This window comes from Ranitomeya variabilis, chromosome 4 (genome assembly GCF_051348905.1).
Source record: "Ranitomeya variabilis isolate aRanVar5 chromosome 4, aRanVar5.hap1, whole genome shotgun sequence".
In the NCBI taxonomy this organism is placed as follows: domain Eukaryota; kingdom Metazoa; phylum Chordata; class Amphibia; order Anura; family Dendrobatidae; genus Ranitomeya; species Ranitomeya variabilis.
In genome coordinates, this window is record NC_135235.1 from 291,745,189 (window position 1) to 291,757,916 (window position 12,728).

Consider the following 12,728-nt stretch of genomic DNA (forward strand, 5'->3'; position numbering starts at 1 on the left):
TTGAGGAGTTTTCCCCTTCCAGAAGTGGTTTTGAAAATTTTTATTAGAGAGTTTTTTTTTCACAAGTTTTTATTTCATGCCATCCATCAATACCTGCTTCAAAAAAGTGACATGAAGTTTTTTGTTTTTTTTTTATACCAGGCGTTTTTCAAGACCTCTTCAGAAAACAAAATGCTAAAAAAAATCCTCAAATGAACAGCAAAGTGGATTTCCCATAGAAATTATTAAGAAGAATTTTTAAAACATTTATTAAGTGTCTTTTTGTAGGAGGATTTTGAAACAACAGCTCCTTAAAAAACCTCAGTGTGAACATAGCCAAAGAGTACTGAAGATACGCAGCTTACCCAATTAGTAATTTGGGGGAATAAGAGCAGGATTATCTCCAATTTGAGCAGTTTCAATCCAGTCCAAATGTATATGACAGTACACTATGTCTGTATTTACCTTGAGGGCTGACCCCATGGACAGTCCTATCGCAACCACATTTCTCCAGGTCTCCACTACTACATGCTCGGGTCACTGCAAAGGCGACTCCTGCTGAAGATATTGCATACACAAAAGCTGCTTCCCTGGTGCCTGCAATAGAAAAAACACAAAGGTCTGATTATACCATATGCATGATCTCTAAAAGGAAATCTGTCAGCAGCACGATGTAGGGACTGAGACCCTGATTCCAGCGATGTATCATTTGCTAGTCTGCTCGTTGTTATTTTGATATAATAACTGTTTTCTCTGCTGCAGATCTAGCAGTGCTCGGAACGCTGAGCTCTATATAACCCCGCCCACTACATTGATTGGCAGCCAATCAGTGGTGGAGGTGTGGCTGGACCAGGAGGCACTAGACAACTAGTCCTGTAGTGATAATCTCCTGCTGATAAAACATTGATTTTATTGAAGCAGCATCATGCAGCCAAGTAAGTGACACATCACTGAAATCAGGGTCTTAACCCCTACATCATGTTGCTTTCAGATTACATAGCAAAACTATGCTGACAGATTCCATATTGTAAAATGAGATTACAGTTTAGACAGTTTACAGTGAAATATGGATGGTCGTTGAATGCTCCAAGGAAGGATGTAGGGATAATATGAAGATCACGGCCCTGATGCAAATTCTGTAACAGGACCGCCATCTACCATGTGTCATTTATAATATTGGTGTTTTCTCTTTTGGCACATGTCCTTGAAGCCCCCTCAAGCACCAGGTCACAGGTGTGACTGCTTCCTCTGCCAGCTTATAACTACGCCCATCTGCCTTCATGTGTAGATACTGCTTAGACCTTAAACACTTGACCCCAATATCTACTCATACGTGAACCCAACTAGTAATTCCAACCATAATCACATCTCTCACTGCACTTTCTGAGCCATGAGTTCACAACCACATATCTGTGGTAGTCATTTCCTTTACCCTACAGACCAGTGATGAAAAACACAGATTTCCGACCACAAAACATTACTGAATGGGACACAAGCTGATCATTTCATTCAGAGCTGGTGCCAGGGGATGAATCTGTACTCAAATGAATGGGAAAAGTTGTGTTTGCTCTTCACTTTGCTTTTTGCTACTATTTTGGAACCCAAAGCAAAATCTGTTACAGGACACCCTACCAACCGTATCCCATTAATATTACCAACGTCCTGATATGCAAAGTATTTGACCCCCTCATACTGCTATGAATAGCTATGGGCAAATCAACAATGAAGTCAATGGACACGGCCTTGAAATGGAGGAACATTTCACTGATGGCGAAGATATGGCTCTACATAGTTTGGTCTTTTCTTTGGAAACATATGGATGCGAAACCTGGACGATAAAGAAACAAGTCAGAAGAAGAATTGACGCCTTTGAAATGTGGTGGTGGAGAAGGATGTTATAAATATCATGGAAGGCAAGAAGAACAAACAAATCGATTTTGGAACAAATCAAGACAGACTTGTCACTGGAATTGAGGATCACCAAGCTACGACTAGTCTACTTTGGACATCATACAAAGAGAGCAATCACTGGAGAAGAACATCATGGTTAGAAGACTAGAAGGAACGAGGAGAAGAGGAAGACCAGCAACCTGATGGCTTGACACTATCAAGATAATGGCAGAGAAGACCATGGTGGACCTATCTAGGCTTACACAAGATTGATCTTCCTACAGAGAGTTCATCCATCAAGTCGCCATCGCTTGAGATCAAGTCGAAGGCCGTTGGAAAAATAAAACAAAAAACTGCTATCTCTGCACCCCCTATACAGTAGCTACATCTGTTGGAAATTGTGGAGGACATGAGGCAATGCCCATGGGCAAAGGTAAGTGGTAAGCTAAAGTTGGACTTCCTTTCTTTCTCTTTCCTCTGATGCTTTACATAACACATGACAACCAATATGGGAGTTTTATTGGTGGCTATATTGATCATAACACAATACCTTTAATATGAATTTTCACATTCATCCAGAAGACTTCTGGCCTACACTGATATACTCCACCATCATAGATGGCCCCAGACAGGAGATGAGCATTCTTATACCCCTAGTTAATATTTTAACATCTTTTCTTTTCCATTTTTTTTTTTATTCTGTGGTTTTGGTGAGGATTCAGGAGACATGCAGTGTTCTGGCCAGGGGTTCAAGATTAACTTTTGTAATATACCTTTTTTTAAATACAAAATATCATAGAAAACGGAGGATTCGGGGCTAAGACATGTAGTAGTCAAAGCATTGTTTTTCTGGCCGCAAAACATTGTAGCAGCTGTCCAAGTTTACGCTTGCAAGAAACTTTTCCAAATATTTATTATGTCTAGCTCATCGAAAAGTTTTCACTGTAAATTTAGATGTTTGCCGTTTCACTTATCATCGTGTCCTCCAGATACCAGCTAGAAATCCCAGCGTATTGCACAGCTCTACATTTCATTTCCGGAACTTGGAGTTATAAAAAAGTTACATATAAATGTTAAAAAATATTATATGTCAGCTATAAATATTACATTTCCATTATTAGACTCATGCTGTTCCTAAACGTGAAACATACCAAGGGATATTTATCTAAGCTGATCTAAAGAAAAAGTGCTGAAGTTACCACTATCAACCACTCCGAATATTTAAAGGAGTTTAATATTGATACCCTATCCATAGGATGAGTGGGGGTGCGACACCCGGCAGCCCCTCTGATCAGCTGTTCCTGGTGTCCTTGGCGGCTAGACCTGCTATGTTGTGGAGCTGCACAGCATAGCTCTGTTGACGGGATAGTAGCCGTGGCCTATCGGATGCTTGTGGTCACAATGACCCCCAACTCTAGAAGAATCCATGCAGCGTGCAGTGTGCGCAATGTGAGAAGTCACAAGTCTGCAGTCACATAGAGTGACTGCAGACTTGTACCTTTAGACTGTACAACCACTTTACCTTCTCTGTCCATGACAAGGACCATCTTAACCAAAAATTTAGATCCCATTCATGGGACATGTTTGCTCCCCATTAGCCCAAAAACAGCCCATAAGACCTCCTAGAAATGCTTACATTTGTGCGTATACCCCATCCTCTCCGAGATCTATATCCAGGACAATCACACTAAATACAGGCATGTACTTCCCTCTAAATAAAAACTTTTTTTGGAGTGTTAGGTGACAACCACCATTACAGATGGGGTTCCTCATCCAGATTTCATGGTCTCCTTAAAGGCCTAGTCATATAGCAATATATCATCATAACAGGACAGATGGCCTTGAACATTAGTGCAGAGTGGTGAGAACTTTTACTAGGTTGTCATCCAGCTTTCCCAAAGAAACGATGAAATAGATATCCTACATATTTTTATTTTTTGGGGTGAATTTTTTTTTTTAATATGCGATCTGAGTCTCGTAAATACAATATGCTCACTCATATTCAGGGCCCATGTATTAAGTAACCACCTTAGCAAATATTATCCTCCATCAGTTTGCTTGGGAAGATGGAATGTTTTATCAACTTTATGGTAACTCTGGATTTAGCCCCGTCTCTCACCTCTACGTCTCTCCTGTGGATACATCCTGTCAACATAAGTGGGACTACTTTGGTGGTCGTAGCTGACTGGTAGCTGGTCCGCACTGCAAATAATCTGGCATAGTAGAAATAAGCCTGCCAAAAACAAGCCCCAGACTGAGCTATTGTGGGGACTGACTCCCTTCCAAGTCAGTTGAGGTTAACAGCAGGCTCGTGTGGGTCGTTTTGCACTGTGGTTGCCTAAGAAGAGGAGACTTATATTCCAGTATCGCTGGCATTTCCAGTCTGGAATATCACACACCACAAGTCTTTTCCCCTTTTTTTTCACGTAACCCCAAAAAAACAACCAGCGTCGAACAATAAGGCAAAGACTTATAGACTGGAGTTCTACATGTAACCGGTGTCTCTTACCGCAAATTGACTTGTGCGCGATGCCAGCTTAGAAAGCAGAGCTGTGCTAGACCCGACCTACAATGACGGGCACTGTTCAAAGGCTCTATTTATACAAACACATCTGCTGTAACTATGGGAAAGATCTGTGGTCCTATACTCATCAGCATCGGGAGAATTAAAGCTATATATATTATATATATATATATATATATATATATATATATAGGCAGTGGGAATGACCAGGTAGATGCCACAAAGTCTTTTAAGGCAGCCAGTGCGGCCTTTGGAGAGAAGTGCAGTGGCGTCATTTCAACCTTATGGCGTCCCAATGCAAAATCCCCCCAACTATCTTGGGTCTTTAATAGTATTAGCCTTTTCATATGGGAAAAAGAGATTTTTTGGACCTCCCTAACCTCCAGCGCAAACCCTGCACCTATTATAGTTAAGGCCCAGGAGAGGTGGTTCAATGTTTGATTGTTCCATCCCCTTTGTTACTGTGTGGCATGACGCTGCCTAGGCTTCCCTTCTCGAAAAAAAATACTGCAATGACATGGAAAAGGAATAGCGTTTCTCCTTGAGGAGAGTGACAAGGAGAAACGTTTCCTCTTGGATCCTGGTCAGACACCTCTCACATAGCCAAACCAGATCTCACACTTTGCATTGATGAGAGGCAGCACCCCGAAACACAAGTGTCTGCAAATTGAGATTTTGGTTTTGGCTTTTATCCTAAGTCATGTGACAAAGCTCGTTCAAGGGTCGACATTGACTTTTAGGATTGCTACTTCCTTTAGGCGGCACTAGCGTTCGAGTCCTCTTCCTCTCTGAAGAGACAATTTGGAAAAGGAATAGAAACTAAATTGTCAGAGAAAGCCAAGTACAGATCTTGGCTATTGCCATAGACAATGAAGGAAGCCAAGGTCATGCATGTGCACCTCTCTGCTCCACTCAAGACGAGGCTCTGAATCGTGTTGCACCGGGCTTGGGGTCACTGGTGGTTGGACCCCATAAAGATTAGTAAATTATCCACTATTCAATTCTGAAAATACATTTAATGAACATTGGTAAGTTTCAGACTGCGATTTGATACTTTAGAGTTTGTTTTCCTAATGTTGATTTATTGGTGATGTTCTCAATACACCTCCGATAATCAGAAATAGGAAAAACTTAATAAAACACTACAATACAGGAGCAAAACTGAAACTTTAAAGAAGCACTCCAATCCAAATTTGTATCCTCTTAATATATTGCAGTCCTATTATATGGCACTGTGTACTTACAATTGCTCATTTTCCCTTTCTACCCATTTAGTTCTTCTCTTTTCCATTAAAAACCAACTAAATGAATCCTTCTAAGTTTCATGTAGAAACAGGAGGTCATCACTGTAATGTCTCTGGCAGGAGGAAAGGAGAAGGCAGCTGGGTCAGGAGTTGAAGTGGGGAATGATAAATGCAGGGAAAAGAGACTTCCTGTTTCTACACAGACCTAATGGAAAAGAGAATAATTAGCTGGGTAGAAAGGAAAATGAGCAATTGTAAGTACTGTATAATATAGTATAATATAAGTGCTATATAATATGAAGATTGCAATATATTAAGAGGATAAAAAATAATATGGTGATTGCAATATATTAACAGGATAAAAACTTTAATTTGCTTCTTTAAGGGATGTTTGTAGTGCAAATGGGCAGATTAGTGAATACAGCTCTGAAGTATAATAAAGGCTGTAACTCAGAAACAGCGCAAGTAATGTAGTAATTAATTAACTGTAATTAATGAATAATGTAATTACAAATTTACTGTATTATGCTTTTCGGCAGATCACAGGGAATCCATGTCATGCTGCCCAAACCACGTGTGTTTGGCTGTGTTAATGCAGCCGTGTATGTTTTCCTTTAAAATGTCATGATGTTTCAGAAAAACATATTTAGCAAAGCTGGCCGGAGACTACGCATCTGAGATGATTATTCCGAGGCCGGTCCCCAGAATCTTCTCCCCGCCACATGCCCTTTGACTGACCTATGTGTATGTACAGTGATAGACCCGCCATTCAAAGGGTTTGGGGGTGGCAGAAGCCTCCGGGGACCTACTTTGGACGAGTCATCCAAGACACATAGTCCCGGACAGGCTTTGCTAAGCATGCTTTCTCTAAAACGTCGGATTCGTGCCCCCCATGGTTTGAGCAGCATTGATCATATAACAGGTTCCCTTTCTCTTGGTGCTCAAAGACAGACCTCAAGGCTTTCTTGAAATACTATCAAAAAGAACATGAATTTCAACATTTTTTGGTGTTTTTTTTTGTGCTGTAACATTGTATATATAGTTTTTCTTTGCATTTTAAGTTTCTAGAGAAATCTATGGGAGAAATGTCAGAAAAGCCTCCATTACCCCCCAAAAAAACACTTTGTTGTGATAAAATAATTCCACTCACCCAAAAAAGTCACCAAAATTATAGAAACAAAAAAACATTGTATGTATTACAATACAGATTCCCTAGAATGCTTACTTTTTACAAACAATTATAATTACAATGTTGTGCATTTTTCACACCTTACTTTACAATTATGAAATAAACTTGTAAAAGTTTATTTATTTGAGTTCCTCCATATGATTTGCACAAGGGCCTAAAAGGCCTGGTTTATGTGAAAGTGTATATTTCAGACGTTACACATTCTAGGGTTTAAAAAATAATAGCTGGAACGTTTTTAGTTTTCAAAAAAATTGTTTAGAAAGCTACTAGGAAAAAATAGGTGTTTTCAGTTCATGAAAATGGTGCGCATGCAACCAACCAAATAAACTTTTAGGCATGCTTGATTATTGTCAGATCTCTCATAGGAGTCATAGGAGTGAAGAGGGCTGTGTATGTGGGCGGCCACCTCTCCATTTCCAGCAGCGCAAGACAGGTGTCCGATCTTGAGATAGTTGCTGCTCCAACTACATTCTATGAGACACAAATGTAATGAAGCTGTGAGGTGCGAATGGTGGTAGTCATGGGCGAGGGGCTGCTGTGTTCCTACACCCAGGCACCCTACAAATAAGTGGAGTCCCGATTCTCCTGTGCTATGCATTTTGGTTGCAGGACTCTGCTGTCTCCGGTTCTTGAACTTCAGGAATGGTGGCATACACATTTGGGGGCATCAAATTCATTTTATTTTAAAGAAGTTTACTTAATTGTCCATTTTCGTCATATTGAAACACGCAGTATTCTGAACAAACTTTTCCGCTTACAAAGTCCATAGCACAGCACGTTCTGATGTCCCGCTGAGCTATCCCTTTCCTCTCTGGCACCTCTGACCCCAGGGATACTCTTTCCGGCTCTGAAGCTTCCATGAGTCCATTCCCAACTCCCTTATGCGATTCCCCATCCAACTATCTCTCTTAGCAATATATTGAGGCATGCTTCTCAGTGCCTCAGTTGGACCGTAGGCCCCGGGCGTTCCAGGATTTTCCACGAGTTTATGGCTGACATTCTCTTGCCTGTGCTCCTTGTGCCCTCAGACCTTCAACTAATGCTCTCTCTCCATCTAATCTCTTACTCTTCCTGCACTAACCAGGAAGTGTTTCTCTTGTTATCTGGCCCTGCCCCTCCCACACTGGGCTGTTCTTGAACATATTAGCTGCTTCTATCCTAAATCTGTCTACTTCCAGAACGATTGTGCCTACCACTGCACTATACTCAATCCTTATGTCATTATTATTTAAAAAAAGAAAACACAGTGGTTTGACAATAAATTGCTTCACCTAACCACTAACCATGAGTGAAGAAAAAGGTTTGGTGTTATCATTCATTATCTCTGAAAAAAGGCCAAGAAAGCAAAAATTCCGCCGGGGTATGCAAACGTTTGAGCACAACTGTATATATATATATATATATATATATATATATATATATATATATATAAAATGTATATATATATATATATATATATATATATATATATATACAGTACAGACCAAAAGTTTGGACACACCTTCTCATTTAAAGATTTTTCTGTATTTTCATGACTATGAAAATTGTACATTCACACTGAAGGCATCAAAACTTTGAATTAACACGTGTGGAATTATATACTTAACAAAAAAGTGTGAGACAACTGAAATTATGTCTTATATTCTAGGTTCTTCAAAGTAGCCACCTTTTGCTTTGATGACTGCTTTGCACACTCTTGGCATTCTCTTGATATGCTTCAAGAGGTAGTCACCGGGAATGGTTTTCAATTCACAGGTGTGCCCTGTCAGGTTTAATACGTGGGATTTCTTGCCTTATAAATGGGGTTGGGACCATCAGTTGTGTTGTGCAGAAGTCTGGTGGATACACAGCTGATAGTCCTACTGAACAGAATATTAGAATTTGTATTATGGCAAGAAAAAAAGCAGCTAAGCAAAGAAAAATGAGTGGCCATCATTACTTTAAGAAATGAAGGTCAGTCAGTCTGAAAAATTGGGAAAACTTTGAAAGTGTCCCCAAGTGCAGTGGAAATAACCATCAAGTGCTACAAAGAAACTGGCTCACATGAGGACTGCCCCAGGAAAGGAAGACCAAGAGTCACCTCTGCTTCTGAGGATAAGTTTATCCGAGTCACCAGCCTCAGAAATCGCAGGTTAACAGCAGCTCAGATTAGAGACCAGGGCAATGCCACACAGACACATCTCTACAACAACTGTTAAGAGGAGACTTTGTGCAGCAGGCTTTCATGGTAAAATAGCTGCTAGGAAACCACTGCAAAGGACAGGCAACAAGCAGAAGAGACTTGTTTGGGCTAAAGAACACAAGGAATGGACATTAGACTAGTGGAAATCCGTGCTTTGGTCTGATGAGTCCAAATTTGAGATCTTTGGTTCCAACCACCGTGTCTGTGCGACACAGAAAAGGTGAACGGATGGACTCTACATGCCTGGTTCCCACCGTGAAGCATGGAGGAGGTGTGATGGTGTGGAGGTGCTTTGCTGGTGACACTGTTGGGGATTTATTCAAAATTGAAGGCATACTGAACCAGCATGGCTACCACAGCATCTTGCAGCGGCATGCTATTCCATCCGGTTTGTGTTTAGTTGGACCATCATTTATTTTTCAACAGGACAATGACCCCAAACACACCTCCAGGCTGTGTATGGGCTAGTTGACCAAGAAGGAGAGTGATGGGGTGCTACGCCAGATGACTTGGCCTCCACAGTCACCAGACCTGAACCCAATCGAGATGGTTTGAGGTGAGCTGGACCGCAGAGTGAAGGCAAAAGAGCAACAAGTGCTAAGCATCTCTGGGAACTCCTTCAAGATTGTTGAAAGACCATTCCCGGTGACTGCCTCTTGAAGCTCATCAAGAGAATGCCAAGAGTGTGCAAAGCAGTCATCAAAGCAAAAGGTGGCTACTTTGAAGAACCTAGAATATAAGACATAATTTCAGTTGTTTCACACTTTTTTGTTAAGTATATAATTCCACATGTGTTAATTCATAGTTTTGATGCCTTCAGTGTAAATGTACAATTTTCATAGTCATGAAAATACAGAAAACTCTTTAAATGAGACGGTGTGTCCAAACTTTTGGTCTGTACTGTATATATACATATACATATATACATATACATATATACATAGTATAGCTACAAAGGAAGTGTGATTTAATAAATAGAATACTATATTTTTATCAAAATGCACAGTGAATGAAATATATAAAATCAAGTATGCATATTTATACACACACACATATATATATACATACATACACACACATCTGATTTTCTTTAAATTTTAGAATATTTTTTCCCAGCATCTTTCACAATTTGCACCAAGCTAATTAAAACCAGTGCACATCCAGCATAAAACACGCCGCCGCGCCTCGCAGAGGAAGTCAATGACTGCTTTCAATGATTTCAAAATGTTAGCACAACACAAATGTGGGTTAATCCTTCCAGAGACCTTGATGATATTTTAATTTTATGGATTGCCCTCTGCAATGTGTCAAACAATGACGTACAGTGCTGAGACCAAGAGGAAATAGCCATTTCACCATAAATTACTCCTTTATCCCAGTAGTAGTTCACACAACCACTGAAAAAACAGTCAACAGTGGAGTAGGGTGAGTCAGCAAAACCGAGCGGAAACACAGTACAGGACACTTTTACCAAAGGATATTTAATGTCCTACAAGTATGCTGGCCTGAGGTTTCGAGTCTCATCTGCAAAATAGCAGCGTTAAAGTGGTACATCTGTTCCGGGGCCTGGGTGCCGCTGAAACTGAGCGCTCACACTCTGCAGCCCCCCATCTAAATGCAGATCTTCATATAGCAGCCCAATGTTAATACTTTATAGTGTATATATGAACTCAGCAAATTGGACAGAAAGCAAAAATATTGAAACAGTGTCCATTATAAAGCTTAAATTTCCTCTCCCAGCTCCTAGCCCAAAAAAAGCACGAAAAAAAAAATAAAAAAACTAAGAAGTATACACAGTAGTCTTTAGAAAGTCTTAAAATTAGATGAACAACAAATTATGACAAATTACACCAAAACTAGATCAGTACCAACATGGCAGTTTCTAAATACTTTGAAAAGTATCTATATACAATGTCGGACTGGTCCACGGGAGAGCAGGTAAATCCCACGGTGGGCTCCTGTGAAGGAGTGCTAATGAGTACTGCTACTAAACTTGATTCAATATTTTCACAGAAAGCCAGAACCTAATTATACATTACACAAACCGACCAGTTTAATATTATAAAGAAGCATGAGTAAGTTTGTGTATTAGCGTCAGATAATTTTTGAATGCAAAATATCATACAAGTGTTACGCCAAAATAATCAGAAAACAAACAAAAGTATATAACCAATAAATATTTTATCGAGGCACACAGCTATACAATAAAAATGAAATGTTAATGATTAAAATCAAGAAACAATGAAAGTGGGGGAAGCTGATGAGAGACATAAAATAATGAAGATAGGAAAACAAAACAAGGGGGTAGCCACTGGATGGCAGAATCCTACCAAGGAATGATGATGATAGGCTATATATATATATATACAGTATATATATATATATATATATATATATATATATATATACCGTATATATATATATATATATATATATATATATATATATATATATATATATACAAAGTTAATTACAATGCAATTCTACATTTGGATCTATAGAAATCTGGTGCAATGTGATATGCAAAGAGAAAAAGATAAATTATAGTCAGAGGTACCCAAAAATAAAAATAGAATGTGTCACCCCATCGGCCTTCACCCAAGACCCCATTTTTGAATGTAGCTGTACAGTGGGATTCTAGATCTACTGTTAAAGTGGACCCTTGCCACCTAGTCCAACATTGCCCCTATACCAGTGCCAACAACAGTACCAACATGACAGTGAAAATAAGTGTCCAATACATTTTGCAAAAAGATTCCCCTATAAGTGTGCAATAATGAGCACATAACAGTTATCGTGCTGATATCCACAGTACCCTATAAAAGCCATAACCACCGTGCTTCCATAGTCCCAATCATGCTGCTATCCAATGCAATCATAGTGCCGCCATGACAGTGACAGCCCCAGCGCACCAATGGGGGCACAAAATAATTGTGCGTCCAATGAACTAATAATTGTGAGGAACCTATTCCTCTGTTACTCCTCCTAGATGAACAGATAACTGGGTGTTACCAGGTGGCGGTGTGTTTTTCTACACCCACTGACTCATACTAAGTCCCACAAGTTTGACTTATTCCAGTCCTCTTCAATCCGTATTTACATTTCCCACTATTTTGGTAGCATTATGTAGGGACAGAGACCCTGATTCCAGCGATGTATCACTTAGTTTTTTGGGTATCACAGCTGTGATAAAAATCCCTGTTATCTTCACTATAGATCTAGCAGTGCTCGTAATGCCGAGCCCTGTATAACCCCGCCCACACCACTGATTGGCTGCTTTCTGTGTACACCATATATTGAGAGAAAGCTGCCAATCAGCAGTGGGGGCGTGGTTGTACCAGCAGGCAGGAGACACCTAGTCCTGCAGTGATCATCTCCTGCTGATAAAACACTGATTTAATTTGATTAAGAACAACGACAACACACCAGGCTGCTCTTGGATTTCATAGCAAAAATTGCTGACGGATTCACTTCAATACCTATACTAGTTAAATATGTGAGTGTTGTCCAGAGTTGTGTGTGAACTAACTGAGACATTTTACTAATACTGATAACATTGCGGCAAACCAGGACTGGCCGTAAAAGTCAAATATTGTCACCCAACTTAGCTATGGTTCTAAATGCAAAATCTGTGTTAAAACATGGCCGACACTAGAACCTGCAATAGGTGTCTTTCTGACTGGTAGGGAGGGAGGATTGTATCCGCTGCATCGTATTCAC

At 39.9% G+C, this 12,728-nt stretch overlaps 1 protein-coding gene across 1 annotated transcript in view; it reads right to left on the bottom strand.

The window, feature by feature from the left end:
• WNT4 (Wnt family member 4) overlaps positions 1-12,728 on the bottom strand; it is a 68,359-nt gene that overhangs the window by 13,556 nt on the left and 42,075 nt on the right. Inside the window, exon 3 of the mRNA XM_077250185.1 lies at positions 445-576. Within this exon, the coding sequence (XP_077106300.1) occupies positions 445-576 (132 nt within the window). The remainder of the gene's footprint in view (positions 1-444; positions 577-12,728) is intronic.